Raw genomic sequence first — 18,711 nt, 5'->3', positions numbered from 1 at the left:
AATCCTTAAAAATCGGACTAAACCCTACATAAAGAGTATTTAATAATGTAATACTTTATTGTATAGATAAGATAAAAAGAATAAACAAATTATGTTTGTACTTATATGTATTTTAATAGTAGTGTTTCATCTATAATTGATATGTTACATACTATGTATGCGAGTGTGTGGTGCGTCATATTGAACAAAGTATGCCGCCGTTATAGTCTGTAATGAATGTTTACTTAATCAGAACAGTTTCTCTTACGTATCCCGAACGCACAACCTTTACAACTCGCTTCCAATAAATATTTGTAATATAATATTACGTGCGGCAAGCCCCAGACTAATACTGACTTATACTTCTGCGAAAAGACATTTCGTATGAATTTAATGCTTTGTATTTCTTACATTTGGTCTTTATAAGTATATACATTAATTAGAGGCTGGCTTTAGATTTAGAGTTATGTATATTAAGCATAGTAAGCGTTACATTACATACTAAGCATGTTAATTTTACTATGTACATTCTCTTAAAAAAATCATTGATCTGAAATGATTTCACGCGTCCTTAATGGTTCGTCCACCTAGTGCATGCGCGTGTGTGCACAGCGAACGTGTGCTGCAGAACGGAGCTGCGAAGTAAGACGCGGTGACGCGCGGCGGCCCTGGCGTCTCATCTTCTGCTAATTTACATATTATTGTGCAGGAGACACATCGGGCGGCGTGGTGCGGGTCGGGGCTCGGGGCCACATGTGCCTCTGTCGTTTGGTTCACTCAAATATTTACGTAGGTGGTCGCCACCCGCTGTTCGGTATCGCGCCGCTGCAGTGCGCATTGCGCAGTACTCAAAGCTGAACCAGCCGCTGCGCACCGCCTGTCACCGCCGCGCACCGTCCCGCCGTAAACACACTGGACAGTGGACACGTGGAGGGCGACGCGTTTATAAAAACAGACACAAACAATATAGACGATGCTAGCCTTTATTATTGTTCAAACGCACATTATTTTTAGCTGTGTGCAAAGTGCAGAGTGTGGCGCGCTCCCTCTCCAGCGGCATGAAACCACTCGCAAGAGGCGGCGGCTGGCGGCGAGCGCGAGCATAGACAAACACGTAAAAGAGAACTACCTACGCGCGGTTGTCTCTTTGACAGCGTCACCGTGACGCGCGGTATCGGGTCGGCGGGCGACAGCGGCGGCACCGGCGACAGCGGCGGCACCAGGTGAGCCGCATGCACCGCCGAAGCGGGTCAAGGCGCCCGCCGATGTCGTGGCAGTTGTTCAGTTGACAGTGTATAGGGAGGCGCGAGTCGCGGCGCACTATGACCGTAAGCCCACCTTATCGACCAGTTACTAGGATTTAGATAAACATAACACGTATTATTATTGTGTTCCGCCTGTTGCGGCCGTCGGCGGCGCGGCGGACTCAGTGGGCACATGCGTCAATAATGTACCTACCTATATAACGTTTAGGTACGGTAGGTACTGTTACACATACACAAGCGCATGCACCCATACATGCGTGCATCGGCGACGAGTGATATCTCGAGCGGAGGATAGTGCGCGTCGACCGCGACCCGCGCCCACCTACAGACAAAGTGCATAACAATTATTTATAGATTTGTATTAAATGTGTGTTTAATATGACCCCGTGAAGCAGTGGCGTAGAGGCGCGCGAAGAAGGCGAGCGCATCATCGCGGGCCAGAGGAGGCGTGCGGTGGCAAACGGGCGGCGGACGGCGGAGGGCAGCGGCGGCAGGGCGCAGGCGCAGCGGCGCACGCGCCACCGGCAGCGCCGAGCTACCGCGCGACTCAGTCGCAGCGGCGCCGGCCAGCGACACACACGCATTGCAGCCTCGCGCACTCGACATGAGCAACGGCAAGAGGAAGCTCTCTTTCCTCGGATTTGCACCGCAGGTAAGTGATCACGCGCTCCACACCGCTGCCGTGTCAGTTATTATTTCGCTTGCGCATTTTTCGACGCCGACGCGAGCTATATATGACTCGAATATTGACGCGTTAGCTGAGCGAACTTTAACAATATTCACATTATTGAGTGCGACCGTGCCAGTTGGAATTTGTTCAATACAGAAAATAGAATAACGACGATGCGAACGGCTAACGAGCACGCCGCGTCACGTGAGCACGCCACCCCGATCCCGTAGCCACTGTAGCACTAGAAAGCGCTCCCGGGCGCTACGCGCGCCGCTACGGACGGTCGCTCACGATCAGTGAGAAAGTACTACGAGCAAAAGTTCCGGTTACAGTAGCAGCGTTCATTGCGCGGTCCACACAATCTAAATTGAATTTCCGACTTATGTCTCATAAGCCATTGTGCAAATCCTCGGCGGGTTCTCAAGCGTTGTCAATTTCGAGGCAGGAATAAGTTGGCATTGACAGGGTATCATTATTAAATAGATTAGGGTATTAACACACGCAATACATAGCCTCACACTAACATACACAATACGCATAGACCGCGCGGTGATCGTGTTTACTTGAGGGACATCAAATTTTAGGTGTGACATGTGACGCGAGATAGCAGCATGTCGCATAAAATAAAACGCGGAAGAGATAATATTCGTCTTTGCCTGCACAAATATTGTGAAATGTCCGAGTGTCGGATATCCAAGTCGTCCGCTGTCACCATGGACGAGCGGCGCACCGCGCACACCATGCGAATGACAGGACAAACACACGCGCACGCCCTGTCGTGCGCTATACTATGCGTGCTGCGAGCAGCTTGTAGAATCAAATCGTGGGAGCACCGGCGCAGTTCTCTCGCGTAATATGTACTCACGATGGAGCCCGTGTCAGCGCACACGCTGCACGCACTCGCATGTCTCGATTTAGCAGCTCGCGCTTTGCAAACAAATCGTCATGTCCAATAACGATACCGTTCTTCCGTTGCAAGTGGTGTATGTCAAATGAGTGTCTGCTAGATATTGGGAGCGGCGCCTGAGCGCGCGACTAAATCACGGGAGATTGATGGAGACGCGCGAGGCGCGGACGGCTCCAGTATCTTGCCGTCCTCGGAGGTAACTTTCCACCGGCGTGACGAGACGGCGGCGAGGCGGCCTCGAGTCGGCTGCGAGTGCTGATAATATTGTTCCGCGCGGCGTATGTGCCAAATTTATCAGTTTTACGGATAAGATAGAGCGTGCCGCGTGCGGAGCTGGCCTCACCAGCACTGCTCCGTTTCTCGGAGCCACGTCCACCGCTTATAATCGATGATCTGCTAGGACAGATACATAACTACGAGTACATGCAACATCGCCATATTAAGTTCGGGGAACATCTGACGACACAGATGAGGACCGTTGTCAGTACAATGACTACAATGTGCATAGTTGAATTTGAACTTTCATGCTAGCCCCAGGCGGTGCTACATTAAAGCGGTTGCAGTCGTCAAATAAGCAACAAAAGTACATACTCGAGGCTGTACGCCGGCCCTGACACGTCGAAGAGACCCGCTGCGAGTTATTTTTGGTATCCCAATATTTAAAAGCACAACCCGTCGACCAGTCTGACGCTCTCCATCTTAACGCGGGGTCATAAGACCGTAGACACCATCATAAGTGCTCTATGCTCAATCGTCTTTGAGATTAGGCGATAGTTTTGCAACGTAGTTTACGTACGTACAAAATAAAAAGGGCTTTGCTCATCGCGGGCGGTGCGGCGAGTGAGGCGGACGAGGCGGCACGCTTCCTCGGAAACAGTCAAGGTGCAAATTGGCAATCACAAATGACACAGATTGCTAACTAGGGCAGCGCGCACCGCTGCACCGGTGCACCGGCGTGGCGGCGTGTGCGAGGTGCGGCGCGGGTGCGGGCGGGGGCCGTATCGACCCCCGGCGGCCGTGACCTTGTCCCCCGGCCGACCCGGCACCCGGCGTGCCGCCCGGCGCGGTGCCCGGCGCGGTGCCCGGCGCCGAGCGGCTCGTGCCTGACCCGCCTCAAGCGCGCGGCTCGAGGGTCAGGGCCGTGCACTTGTTACTCCCGAGCCACGCGTCTCCGACCACACAGCGCTCTACAGACTACACCGCCCCACGCGTGTACCTGAATGCGTCACTACTAACTACTTTAATTAAATTATAATTCGTTATTAAGGTCAATACGTTTCGACAGCAATGAAACGAAAAATTTACAATACTCGATAAACGTAATGTCATCGGTTACAGTATTATCTAGATATTAGGTACCTAAATAAATTTTTATTCGTTGTGCGATTGCGATGTGAGGGAGCAGTCTCGGTGTTTGGATATGAGTTATAGTGTAGTGTGCGGTGCGCACGAACGCCCGTTTGTAATTTGTTGAGCGCCACTCCTGGCGCCCCGGCGCGGCGCTCCGGCGAGGCGCTCCCGGCCCGGCTCCGCCGGAGCGCATTACTTAGGGCACCGCCGGAGGGCGCGGGCGCGGGAGGAGGGTCCACGGCGGTGACACACGTCAGTGGCGGTAGTGCAGCGGGCGCCGCCGCCCGCCGCCCGCCGCGCCGACAGAGCCCTGGAGCCGCATGCAGCGTCGCCAGGGACGCTCACCGCCGGTGAGCGCCTTGGTCGCACCCTCACTTGTAGTCATTATGCGTTTTTGTCTGTATCTCTGAAGGGTAGGCGCAGATGCAAGTAGTGCGCCCACTATTTGGTAAACTTATTTTCGGCCCAGGGACCCACAGTGCAATCATTATAGGGAGTACGTCCATATCAGATACACATTGTGATATCCGCCGATTTGGACGGTTGGACCTTAAAGATTTTATTTTATTATTTTAAGGATGAAGCAACACTATAATATCATATCAAATAACTACGACATAAGTTGAGGCACGGTTAATACAATTAATGTTGCCACAACATGGTATTGATTTAGCTCAATATTGCAGTCACAATTCACGAATACAAAACAAAAATACACATACTACAACATAATAACTTGCCTGGCGGAGAATTGTAACATTGTAGTTGCTCTTGAAAATAATGTCATGTGTAAAATCTGTGCCGTTGACACTGCAGTCGGCGACATTTCAGTGCGAACATGCCACTTAAGAATAAAGCATCGATAACGAAGGTAGTCATCTGGTCAGGTGGCGGGCGATGACGAAGTGCAACTGGACGAAGAGATGGAGCGCGTGGTGTGGGGCGAAGGGCAGCAGCAGCCGCCACCGGCCGCTGGGTCCGGCCAGCCGCGCCGCGACGTCGCCGCGCCACCGCCTTACGCGTCCGCCGCGTCCACTAATGACCCGCAGGTAAGTAAACCACATTAGTGTGGTGCCGAGCTTGTTGTTCACTACTACAGTGTGTGTATGTATTTGCGCGCAGGAGGCTGCGGCCGAGCAGGACGACCGGCACGTGCAGTTCGGCGGCGAACGTGAACAGCGCGATCACTCGCCAGACCACCCTCTAGACGACGCCGACCACGAACGACGAGCCCAGAGAAACGCGTAAGTTATACGCCACCACTCGCTTGTTATTAGAGCTCAGCGCGGCGCTCGCCGGACTGTCAGAGGACGCGACGTGGGCACACACTCGCGCTGCCAAGCCGCCGCGTCAGAACAACGTCACGCGTTCCCGCGGCGATACGACACGACGCTGAGCTTGTTACGTCTTTGTGACTGAAATAGTATGCTCGCGTGACATTGGCATTGTCCGGAATACGGTGTACGAAGAGTAGAGAGCGTAGGGTGGAGGGTGGAGGGTGGAAGGCGGAAGACGATGAGCCGCGATCGGTGCGCATTTTGCACACGGTGGCACATCGTTAGAGGGGCGGGCGGCGCCGGCCTGAGCGTCGCCTCTCTGCCGGCACACTATGCCGGTGACGTACTCGCGCGCCTCCGACGTGGCGCACCGCCGGTGAGCCTCGGGGCGCTCGCAACATGCGTGCGCAGCTACGGCCGTGTGTGCCTCGCTGCCGGCCTTAACACTTCCGAACTGATGAGGTCCCATAGTGACAATTTTTGAGTGTGGTGTAATTGTGCGCAGGCGTCACCTTCACCCACACAAGTCACGCAAGTACTCGCTGCAGGAGGGTGCCCGAGGCGGCGGCGGTAGTGGCGGTGGAGGAGAGCAGCACGCACCGCTCGGCGCCGGCGAGGAACCGTTACCAGAAGCGGATCGCGACGAGCTACACAGCCACCGCAGCGATGATCCGCGCGCGCTACGCAGGCATAAGATACAGCCCCGGGTAAGGCGCCACGCGCGACAACCGAGTGTGCACCGCGCGGGACTTGTCCCACTTAACTTCTATTCAATGATTTTTCTGCGCAGGGCTCGACGGTGCACGTGGGCCGCAAAGACGGCGGCGACAAAGTGCAGAATATACTGCCCGACGCCACCTACAAGAATATGTACGACCACAGCCCACACGCGGTAAGTGGTTCCAAAACGACGACGAGCGAGGCTCGGTGTATGTAACCATGTCGCGGCCGCAATTTTCACGTATCCATGTCTCTACAGGTGTTCGTGCAACTGGACGAGTTGCTAGCGACGGAGGATGGTGACACCGAGTGGAAGGAAACGGCGCGCTGGATCAAGTACGAGGAGGACGTGGAGGAAGGCTCGGCTCGATGGGGCCGGCCACACGTTGCTTCGCTCTCGTTCCACTCGCTGCTGAACCTGCGCCGCTGCCTGGAGACGGGCGTGGTGCTGCTAGACCTGGACGAGAAGGACTTACCGGGCGTCGCGTACCGCGTGGTCGAGGCCATGGTCACCGACGGCCTCATCGAAGAGGATGACAAACCGGTGGTGATGCGCTCGCTACTACTGCGACACAGGCACGTGCACGACGACCGCTTCCGCTTCTCCATCAGCGGCAAGAAACAAGCCTCTTACAGCAGCCTGCAGGTTAGTGCCTACATACAACTCATACCGGTACCGGAGTTTCGGCCGCCTGGCCAAAACACAATTGACCGTCCGATAGGTATATCACATACAAATGATAAATGGAGCAGATAATCCGCGGTGTCAGATACCGACTTACGTTTATCGTAATGTTTCATGATAAGCTGCCTTGTGTACCGACTTGTGAACACGTCCAAGGTCACGATTTCAAGGACTCTCGCCATTATGTAATCAACATTTACAAACACACACACACAGATGCACACAAGTGAAAAGCTGCATCCAGACACTAATAGTATAATACGTGATATTGATTTATATTAAAATGAGTCATATTGTTTATAATATTTTGAGCAGTATGTAGGTTAATTGTGCAAGGGTGTCGGTGAGGCATCGCTCGAGCGCCTGTTAAGCGTTGTCGGTGTTGTATTGGTGCGCAGTCGCTGTGGATGGAGGAGGGCGGCGCGGGCTCGCGGCCGCGGTGTTCCATGTGCTCGGCGACGGCCACTTGCCGCCGCCACAGCGTGCACCTCTTCGTACGGACCGCTTCTCCCATACGCGTGTGTCCCTGTCCCTGCTCCCTTCGCCCCTCACCCACCCATCACTAGGTAGCCAACTCGTCCACGTAGCGCGCCGCACCAGTACTACCTATCGCATGCGGCCGACTGGCTTTCCGTATATCGCCGATCAACATCACCCCTTGTCTCATGGTTTCATTCGTCAACCATTCGTATAGATAGTTGCAGTCGATTGAATCATCTGTACACTAATCGTGTAGAGCTAGATGTCGTTAGAGACATTGTTCCGACGTGCGTGACCCACGAACGGCACGATCGTCAGACACACTCGTAAAAATAATGCTCCTCTTAGCTTCACTCATTTTATCCATAATATAGTTTTTCTTTCTTTTATGACGAGAGACTTTGTTTTACAAATATTGTGCTAAAAACCAAGTGGTGACAATGTGTGCAATGTACATCTGTAAAATATCCATGTTGAGAGGAGGCATGTTCTGTATGCGGTGTGCCGCGGGAATAAAGTGAGTACCGTATACGTGTATATACGCAGAATCTTTCGGAGCGACGCCGGCGCAGCTCTCACGCCTTGCCCGCTGACAAGGCGGAGGCACGCAAAAAGATGTCGGTAGCAGGGCTGGAGGCAGGGCTGCGCGAAGTCGAGTACGCGGCGCGGGTGACCGACTCGCAGGACGAGCTACGGCGGCCGCACAACGACTCAATCATGAAGCGTATACCCGAGGACGCTGAGGCGACTACTGTGCTGGTAGGCGCGGTCGGCTTCCTCGAGCAGCCCACCATCGCGTTCGTGCGCCTCGCACAAGGCATCCTAATGCCCTCCATCACGGAGGTGCCGGTGCCTGTGCGCTTCATGTTCATCTTGCTGGGGCCGGCAGGCGCGGACCTCGACTACCATGAGGTGGGCCGTTCCATCTCTACACTCATGTCCAACCCTACGTTCCATTCGATCGCATACAAGGCGGACGACCGACGCGAGCTTCTCTCGGCCATCAACGAGTTCCTCGACGATTCTATAGTGTTGCCCCCTGGTGATTGGGAGCGTCAGGCCCTGTTACCCTTTGAAGAACTGCGTGCCAAAAGCGAGATGATTCGGCGACGCAAGCGAGATGCTCTCGAGCGCAAGCGCGCAGCTGATGGCGCCGCACCGCCCTCCGATGAAAAGAAGGCGTTACTGGCGGCCGAGATGGGCGGCCTGCCACCGGATGAACCGGAGGATCCGCTGACTAGAACGGGTCGTCTATTCGGAGGTACGGCAGTAAAGACTGGTGCATTAATTTGAGTTATGGACCGTGCGTTGACAGGCTGGCGTGTTTGCAGGTGTGGTGCGCGACATGCGGCGCCGGTACCCGTACTACCTGTCGGACTTCACGGACGCGCTTAACGGGCAGTGTGTCGCCGCGGTTATCTTCATGTATTTCGCTGCAGTTTCGTCCGCCATTACTTTCGGTGGATTGCTCGCTGAGAAAACTCATGGCAAGATCGGCATCTCGGAGACGCTGGTACGTAGAATACATCCTTTAATATGACGCAGTTACAAACATTTTATCTCTGCCGCATGTAACTGTGTCGTTGGTTGCAGTTGTTCTCGAGCGCTGGGGGCGTGGTGTTCGCACTGGTGGCAGGCCAGCCCATGATGATCACGGGCGCGACAGGCCCGCTATTATTGCTCGATGAATCACTTTCTAACTTCTGCCGCTCCTATGGGTTCGACTTCTTGGCGGCGCGCATGTACTGTGGCCTTTGGATGATTGTAATCGCTTTAGCTGTGGCCTCTGTTGAGGGCAGTGTGGCGGTTAAAAAAATATCCAGGTTAGTATAACTTCTATCGAATGTCGATATTGTAATTAGGTATATCAAAATATCGCAACTCACATATAAACCTGTTGCTATACGCCTACCCGGGTGATTGTTGTTAATGGCCGCGTCCGAGCCGTTATATTGGTACTTTTCCTCCATTAATTACTTTGATTTAGGATCGCCGACTGAAAATCTATTTAATGCACATTGTACATGTTATCACCAGGTTCACAGAGGACATCTTCGCGTTCCTGATTTCGCTGATATTCATATCGGAGCCAATCACCAGTACAATCGGCGTGTATCGCGCGCATCCGCTCGGCGTCGACTATTGCCAGTTCAACAGTTCCAATAATACAAATGTAACACAGCCACTGGCACCTCTTAACTCCACTAGCGCAGGTTCGTGGCATCCTACGCGGTACAAGTTAATTCTGGTGTGTACCGCCTGTACTCTGTGTACTTTATGTCAAATCTAATTTTCATTAGAACGATTTGCAGACCATATTTAGGTATGTTAGTACCTATTAGTGATGTAACGAATATTCGCATTCGCATTCGCGAATATTCGCATATTTTTGGATATTCGCATTCGCATTCGCATTCGCAAAATTTCTGCGAATGTTTTGCGAATGTCAATATCAGAAAAAAAAATATTTGAAGATAATAGTAGACTGCCTCGGTGGCATAGTTCTACTGCATGTGCGGTACGGCAGCGCTCTAAGGTCCTGGGTTCGAATCCCGGATCGGGCAAAGTGATATTTGGGTTTTTCTGCTCAGTATCAGCCCGGAGTGTGAAATTTGTGCCCGACATGGCGATAGGCTCGCCCCTGTCACACTATTAGACAGAACACAATTGGCGAAAAGTGGGTGCCCTGGTTGCGCCTCTGCATATCCCTTCCGAGATAATATTCGTAATACTGTGTGTGTGTAATAGTAGGTTAATAGAATCAAAATCTAAACTAAAACAATATTCTTCTACAATAAACTATAAATATAGTCTAAACAAACAAACAAAAAATTATAGACTCTCAAAGAAAAATACCCCTCTTTCTTAAAACATACCAATTAATTAACTATTTTTACCATGTTTTTAAGTTAGTAATTAAACTTGAGTAGAGGAATATTAAACTTTAAAAATAAACAAAATTATTTCGTTCACTTTAATAAAGCTTAAAGTGTAATTCTCATTAGAACTTGTAACACAATAGCAACTAAGAAATTAAAAGCAATTGAAAGAAACAAAAACAAATTCTTCTATAATTTTTTTATCAGTCTTTACATAACTTTTTAATGTTTAGATAATTATCATCTTAGATAATAATAAAATTTAGATAATCATCATAGAAAATTGGCGCCATATTTGAACAAAAACTAAATATTCGCATTCGCATTCGCGAACGTTCAAAAAATGACATTCGTTACATCACTAGTACCTATATAATGCGTCGGGTTCGTTTTCGAAATATTTTACCCTTCGCCGCCGCTGTGTACTTACATATAAACAGTCGAATAGTTATAATAATGACGTTTGTGTTGACAGACAACTCCTCAATATCCGCGCAACCGCCCCTCGCGAGCCCCGCGCCCCTAACAGTAGTGCCGCAACCCAACACGGCGCTGTTTTGTACGATGCTGACGTTGGCTACATTTATCATTGCGTACTATCTTCGCATATTCAGAAACGGAAAGTTCCTAGGACGCAGCGTAAGTATAGGACGACACGTCTTCGAGTTTATGTGTGTAGTAACACGTGAGTAGGTATACAGTGACGAGTGTCGAGTCGTTGTGGTACGCAGGCTCGCCGCGCGCTGGGTGACTTCGGTGTGCCGATCGCGATCGTGCTGATGGTGGCCGTGTCGTGCGTAGTGCCGGTGTGGACGGAGACGCTGCGCGTGCCTGCCGGCCTGAGCCCCACCACGCCGCGCGCCTGGCTGGTGGCGTACAACCCCGGCCTCGAGACCATCCCCTTGTGGGCCGCACTGGCAATGGCGTTGCCTGCGCTCATGGTGTACATCATTGTGTTCATGGAAACGCACATCGCTGAGTAAGAGTTTGCTGTGCTCTGAGCTGTAGCGCCTCGCGAACTGGCTGAGCGAGCGACCTGCATCATGTTCATTTCCCTCTGTCCGCAGGCTGATCATCGACAAGCCGGAGCGCAAGCTGAAGAAAGGCAGCGGGTTCCACATGGACATAGTGATAATGTCGGCGGTGAACGCGATTTGTGGCATGTTTGGCGCGCCGTGGCAGTGCGTCGCAACCGTGCGCTCCGTCAGCCACGTCTCCGCACTCACCATTATGTCCACCACGCACGCGCCTGGCGACAAGCCCCACATAGTGGAGGTCAAAGGTACCCACAATACTTCTTATGCACTGTGTTCTATTTTTGTAATATTTCATTTTATATTATGGCTATCAGTTTTGCTTTGCAACAGGTAGTGAGCTAGGTAGCTTTTAGAGTTGCGTCATGGATAAATGCTGCTTATAGCGAAAATATCAATATAGCACGCCAAGAATGTTGACTGTGTGCCTACAGGGGCAGAACAGTTACTCAGCACACTGTTGAGTGCCTCCACCAAATAAGCGCCGTCTATATAGGATCGCGTGCGTATAGCCCCCGATCAGAATAGTTAAAAAATCATTGTTTGAAATACTAGAGCACGTCAGATTAGAGTAAGTTGGGTTTATTACTTACATACTAAAAACTATGCATTTCACTTATCTGACGATTTGAGCCTAGCATGCATATACTTTGAATGCTATAATATAGGTATTTCATTAATATATTTTTTACAACTTATTAAAAGCTATAATTCCGTCATAGATATTTGTTGCGTATCTGCAACGTTTACGCAGAGCACGCACCGGAAACTCTCAAAAGTAATCACTTTCGTCAGTTTATGCAACATTTTCATTGACGCTCCGCTCCTATTGGTTATAGCGTGATGTTATATAGCCTATAAGCTTCCTCGATAAATAGACTATCCAATATCCTAAGATTAGCGCATTCAGACAAACTCTTTAGCATTATGTAATAGAATAGATATAGTAACTACTAAGTATTCGTAAAAAACTATGACGAGCCGGGGCTAGGTGGGTCGCAAGGTGGCGACGCGCGCAATGTTTCGCTTCGCCAATCCGCCAAACGTTGAGAAGGCGAATTTTTGCAATGCGACCCAACGCTACGTCTACTCCATTAGGTTGAAGCGGTCTATTAGTTTTCGTCAAAATCGGTCCCGAGACTCCTATAAGTATTTTTCGCTATGTCGAATAGTTTCGGGTTTAGTCCTCCACGCGACTTACGTGAAAAGTCTTTTGAATAGGAACTTTTATCTAGATCGCTTATCATCCCCTCTGAATATCTAACGCGCCGTGTGGCCACCCCCACCATGCAAACCGGCAGATTGACACGCGGGGCATGTACATTGTACACTGTACAGGGTAAATATGTACACTATCAATATCTGTGGCGCTCGAGTATTTCCATGTCACTTTTATTTTACATTTTTGAAACCCTGTATATGTTCCCATCATCGCTGGAAGAGTATATATCATATAAGCCTGCAATCTTCAAAATTGAATTGGTGCTAACGACGTTCAAGTAAATCCCCACTTAGAATCTTTGGCTATGGTACTATTAGAGAAGGACAGATGCGGCAGGAACTTTGTGTTGTAATATTATGTAAGGACTAGATGACCCGGTGAACTTCGTATCACCTACATACATTTATTATTATTATTCATCGTGGAACGCAATTTTGCCATACCAATACGTACGTTATCATTATCTGTCTCTCGCTAGTCAACAGGGCCCTTATTCTGTATGATATAAATGCGTAACGCGGCCGTGTCATGTTATCTTCGAGAAATGTGCGTGGAATGGTATTCTGTAAGCCAAATTTCTATAGTCCTTAACATGATGCGTTGTGTTACGTGCTTGTTACGCACTGTTAAAATAACGTGAAGAGAATAAGGCCCCAGTACGGCTTGCACGTGAGGTAGCTCGTCGCACATTTGATTGACTTCGACGATCTAAGTCATCTCCGTGGCATTTTGCGACAATAACAATAAATAAAGTTCTCGCGCACTGAACAATTGATGATAGATTTTAATTATAGTCTTGAAATTTCTTTATTTATTTTCTATTTTTGAGAACCAACTAACACTTTTACACTTTATTTATTTCTGAAATGTTTTGTATTTGAACAAAATAAACCAAAGAAATCGGACCTCATATTACAACTATGAAACAGACTTATTTCTGAATACACCTATATATATGTTACAGTTCTTTATTTCTAAAAAGAGAAAAGACATGAAATGTTTCACAGGTAGGAACATTTTGTATTGAAAACTTATATTGTCGTTTTTAGTATTTTCCGTTATTTATTATTTATGTTCGTCACCGTTTAATCCATCCCTGGACTTCCACAAATAATTCAAAACCAAAATTAGCCAAATCGGTTCAGCCGTTCTCGAGTTTTAGCGAGACTAACGAACAGCAATTGATTTTTATATATATAGATTATTGCTATGATTTACAATTACTTTTCAGTAATTCTAGCACAATTCGCAGAAGTGGCTCAAATATATTAATAATAAATAATGCCAATTTTTAAATACCTTCTTTATAATTTATTTTTCAATAAGTACATTGTATCATATGGTCGCTAAGTATGTTATGATCTAATGAATAGGTAATAATGTAATGGTAGCAACGTTCCGGGCATTCCAATTAGTTGTGAAGGTGTTATTGGACTGGCCGTCATATTCATAGACTCAGGAAAAAGATATGTAGAGCTTCGATATAAAATTATTAAATTGAAAAAAAAAACAGATTTACGGCAGTGGGTTTAGGCAACAGCTTCAGCCGATGTTGAGAGTTGACACGTAACTTTGATATTCGCAGAACAGCGCCTGACCGGCTTGTTGGTGGCGATCCTGGTGGGGCTGTCGGTGCTGGCGTCCAGCTGGCTTCGACTCGTGCCCATGGCTGTCCTCTTTGGCGTTTTTCTATACATGGGCATCTCTGCGCTCGGTGGGATCCAGCTCTGGGATAGATGCATCCTTCTGCTGAAGCCGGTGAAACACCACCCACAAGTACCATACGTGAGACGGGTGAGTGTACTACGTGCAATGTGCACAATGCCGGGGTATATAATGTATGGTGTGTGGTGCGAGTGGGAGTCTGACATGCGCCTGTCGCCTTGTCCGCAGGTGCCGACGCTCAAGATGCACCTGTACACGCTGATCCAAGTGGCAGGCTTGTGCGTCCTGTACGCAGTGAAGTCGTCGCGTTTCTCGCTAGCGCTGCCCTTCTTTTTGGTGCTGATGGTGCCGCTACGCATGTCGTTAGCGTACGTCTTCACGCCGCTGCAACTGCGCGCGGTACGTATCGCATGGTTTGATGACATTCATGGGATCATACGCGCCTCACGCGGACGCACGAATATTCCTTTCTTATGAATGAGTCTCATTTTGTTCACATCATTATCACGCAACAATGCCGCAGACGCGACTATTTTTAATTATTTCCGCGATGCGTATTGGCAGTTGGACGGCGCCCAGAAAGAGATCGACAAGGACGACGAGCCCGACTTCTATGAGGAAGCACCTTTACCGGGCTAGGTGCCGAGAGCAGTCGCCCCTCCCCGCCCGCCGCCCGCCGCCTGCCGCCCGCCGCCTGCCGCCCGCGCACACCGTGCACGTCCCGCGTCACGGTGCGGTGACGCAGCTTCGAACACATTAGAGGGAAGACGCACGATGGAGGACGGGACCGGCCCGCCGCGCCGGCCACCGGTGTCGTTCTTTCGATCGTACGTCATTTATATAATATACAATAATATATTATTTAAACTGTAATGTACATATTATATGGATAGTATATACGTCGTAGCGACAATATTATAATAATATTATACTTACCTGTCTATCTAGATTTTAAGAGTTACTTTTCTAAAGTGAAGAGTGTTCCAATAAACATATTGTGTGTGTAGAAGATGTATCTAAGCTTTAAAAGAGCCTAGCGTCACAGTTAATAATTACAAGCAGTGCCGGCGTCGCGGCGGGCACCCGTGCTGAAGCACCAGTACTTAAAATGTAACTTACCTCCGTGCGTCTGTAGTCGTACTGTTAACTGTAGCACTGATGGCTGCCAGCACTTACGGTCAGTACAGATGTTATTTCTATGCTCATTTAGTTTGTTAGCGGTTGTCTAACTACGATAGTCATTTGGCCTGTGGAACTTAGTGGGACCAAGATACGGAGCAGCATGATCTAGATGTGGTATGCCGTGGCTGCGACACTCAGTACTCGAATCCCGACTTTTTATCTCGGACCTACGTGTTGAAATGGAATGTCCGCGACAGTCACCTGTCGTCCGGCGGATAGCGGATCCCTCTCCTCTCCCCTATACTTTGTCTTAGATGTAATCGAGTGGTCGCACGGTACCAGTGACATCTAATTTAACGATCGGTTCCCATCCTACTCATGCGCACGAGTGTCGCCGACGCGACGCGACCTCTGCGGTCGCTGCTCGTCCGTGCATCCACTGCTGCAGATGGCCTGTACCTACTGGTCAGGTACTTTGTCCACTGTGGTGTGTGTATGTAGTGACATGTGTCTATTTATAAGTGTGCGGGGTGAAGCGAAGACAGCTTAAAGGAAGCGTCGCTTACACTTCGCCCACATCATGTTATTTCATTTTAGATTTAGGTATTTAATATAAGATCTTTGTTTTTCCTTGTTGAATAATTAATGGAAATGTTAATAAAATGTGTTACAAAAAATATTGATCCTTTTAAACAACGGTACACTTATAACTCGTACTTAAATCCGATTCCAAACCAAGCGGTCCGACGAAGGGCCGCGACCCTCATGGCGCAACGGCCTTCACCTTGCTCAATGTTGAGCGGCGGTGAGTGGTGGCTAGCGGCGCGGCGGTCGCCTAAAAACATCTAGCTGCGACCTCCTGGCTTGGAAACCACGCGAAAAACAATATCTAACGCATATATGTTAGTAATGGGGTATGTAACAGAGTAAAGTTCATATTTTACAATATGAACCTTTTTTTGGGTGGTTTAGGGTAATACCAGATCATAGGGTAATCCCGTTGTTTCAAGATTACCTATACTTTAACTAAAATCTATTATGATAAACAATGGTGGTGCATTGAAGTAAGTATAGCAATTCAGGTTATGCTGTCCGTATCAGAAAAGTTTGTGGGGTTAAGCAATAAGAAACAACGGGATTAACCCATGATGTGGTATAACCCCATCGAACCCCAGCGAGGCGGAGGCAGAGAGTCGGCGAGGGACGCAGACGGTGCCGCCTCCCCAGCTCCCGCGGCGGACACACAGCGGCGCGTCTACAGAGTGTACGGCGTGCCGGTTTGATTGAGTCGGCTGACATCGCCGGTGTTCTTGAGCGTTGGTAGGTAAGCCGTTAGGTGATCTAATAACTTGTTTGCGGGGCAGCCTACTAATAAATTATCTAAGTACGTAGGTACATTGCGGACGCCAGTTTAGCGATTTATGCGACCTGAGAATCATGTTATTTTCTTTATACAATATTTTTCTATAAATAATAATTTAGCTAAGTATTTCCTTAAAAATGATTTCATTTACTAACATTAAAGTCCGAAAAAAAAGATTTTACAAAATTAGGTAAGCTAGTCGTTTGTAGAAGATAATTATCTTAGGTTGACTAGTTGTTTGCTGGGGCACAGGGCACTTGTAGTAGTTGGATACCTAAGTTGTTTGCACTCGGTGACTCGAGTGTAGATGGTGTGTAGAGCTTGTACCTGCTTCATCTCCTCCCCATACCAATATCCGGGCAGTGGCGGCCTTAGGGAGCGCGGGAGAGCAGGGAACCGGGCTACCGGCTGGGGCTCGATCTGAGGGGCGCCTCACGCTGAGTGCGGTTTTGGTCACCACCGTGTTTACCAACGCATCTTAAGCATCTTACCAATAAAATTGTTGAAATGGGGGACATTTTTTGCTCCCTGGAGCCAGCCAAGGTCGCCCGTGACTCGGGGGTGTACAGGTAGGTAAGTATTAAATTGCTTTAAGAACAATATCTGTTATTCATGTGTGATATTTGAAATAAGTACAAAACATTTTATGTGCTTACACCACAATTCTAAAAACATGTAAGTACTTATATTTATGTAAGTACCTATTTAGTATATAAAATATTACTTTAAATCATTGTTTGGAGCTGGCATCGGTGTAATCTGCGATCTCGATAATAATATGATTGATATCTGGTCGATCGTGTCAGTGGATTATTGAATTGATAATCTGTAAAATCATAAAATATTTGATAAAAAAGGTTTACTCTAGTATCGAAGCTGAGAAGTGAGCAGTGGTAACATGTTCATGACTTAACTTGGTTATCCGGTATAGTCATTATCTGATCGCCTTCATGTTTCCCATCTCACATCTCACACGTGCCTCCGCGCAGTGCCCACGGCGCAGGTACAGCTGACAGAGCCGTATATTGTTCATCTCGTAAGGTCGCGCAACGCATCGGTTAGTACATTGTAAATGGTGTAAGTTAGTTTTGTTCATATATCGGATGCAGATGGATCGAAACCTCTCACTCGTTACGTGATCAAACGCAATATTAGTTAGGGTTAGGGCTGCCATCATCTAAATTGCCAACGCCGGATAAGCACGGCAAAAATCCCGGACATTTGGGCGAAATGTGGGTTTTTACACGGACACTCAATTTATCGCTTATCTATAAAAAAAATTGGATTTCCCCTGACAACAAGTGTCCGGGTCGCCCTTCAAACTAGGACAAATCCGGGGAATTCCGGACGCATGGCAGCCCTAGTTAGGGTAAAACAAAATAATCATCTCTTATGTTTAAGTAAATATACAAATATTCTATTTCAACATTAAATAATTAAATAATCACCGGGCAGCAATTAAAAGGCAACAATAGGTAAGTATACTTAGATATATGAACAAATGGCAACCAACAGCGCGCGTCCTGTTCATTATAATCCTTGCTTAGTTACGGGTAATTATGTCGCGACATGTTGCTCATCACCTAGCCACGTGTCTGTACTACACGGCATTCAGGCATTCATTGAAGGTAGTGAGGCATCGCGTGATGTAGGTAAACATAAGATTACGACACGCAGCTTGGCAGGAACTACCTACTTATACAGTAATTAACTTATAGGTAAAACTCGGTACCTATTGATATTTTTTATATTGGAAAGAAAGATATAAGTACTTACTTAATATATTATAAGTAAGTACTGTATACATAATATGCTTGTAATTGATGAAAAAATCATACCCTTACCTAGTAAGTAGTTAATTAACAAATTGTTGCTTTGTTTTTTCTTTCTTGTTTATGGCTTTGAATGACGACACGAGCTTGTCGTTCACTTGATTGTAAGTGATACGACCGCTCATACATACCGTTCCTTTGATAATAAGTATTAAACATAATATTCCTCAAATAATTGTTTTGACAATGAGCTACCCTCAGGTGCAACTGAAATCCTCAACCAGGGAGTATAATAGGAAACTCGTGGTGTAACATAGCTTC

At 48.2% G+C, this 18,711-nt stretch overlaps 1 protein-coding gene across 3 annotated transcripts; it reads left to right on the top strand.

Moving 5' to 3' along the window:
• Positions 1 to 1,484: 1,484 nt before the first annotated feature.
• Positions 1,485 to 15,934, top strand: LOC115441438 (band 3 anion transport protein). Of its 3 annotated transcripts, none has more exons than XM_030166231.2 (17): positions 1,485 to 1,896; positions 5,059 to 5,220; positions 5,294 to 5,415; positions 5,954 to 6,155; positions 6,239 to 6,340; positions 6,428 to 6,814; positions 7,252 to 7,347; positions 7,880 to 8,594; positions 8,665 to 8,846; positions 8,927 to 9,156; positions 9,371 to 9,546; positions 10,688 to 10,851; positions 10,944 to 11,191; positions 11,280 to 11,494; positions 14,054 to 14,262; positions 14,362 to 14,532; positions 14,698 to 15,934. In XM_030166231.2, exons 1-17 carry the CDS (start codon positions 1,849 to 1,851, stop codon positions 14,770 to 14,772), a joined length of 3,504 nt encoding a protein of 1,167 aa, XP_030022091.1. In that variant the 5' UTR covers positions 1,485 to 1,848; the 3' UTR covers positions 14,773 to 15,934. The 3 variants fall into 3 exon arrangements, with proteins under 3 accessions (XP_030022091.1, XP_037299893.1, XP_037299891.1); XM_037443994.1 differs by lacking the exon at positions 1,485 to 1,896 and adding an exon at positions 4,477 to 4,521; XM_037443996.1 differs by lacking the exon at positions 7,252 to 7,347 and having other exon boundaries at positions 1,492 to 1,896.
• The last annotated feature ends 2,777 nt before the right edge of the window (positions 15,935 to 18,711 follow it).

The sequence above is a fragment of the Manduca sexta genome, chromosome 27, assembly GCF_014839805.1.
Source record: "Manduca sexta isolate Smith_Timp_Sample1 chromosome 27, JHU_Msex_v1.0, whole genome shotgun sequence".
Lineage (NCBI taxonomy): Eukaryota > Metazoa > Arthropoda > Insecta > Lepidoptera > Sphingidae > Manduca > Manduca sexta.
The sequence above is the reverse complement of the archived record's forward strand: the minus strand, read 5'-3'. Positions and strand labels throughout refer to the sequence as shown.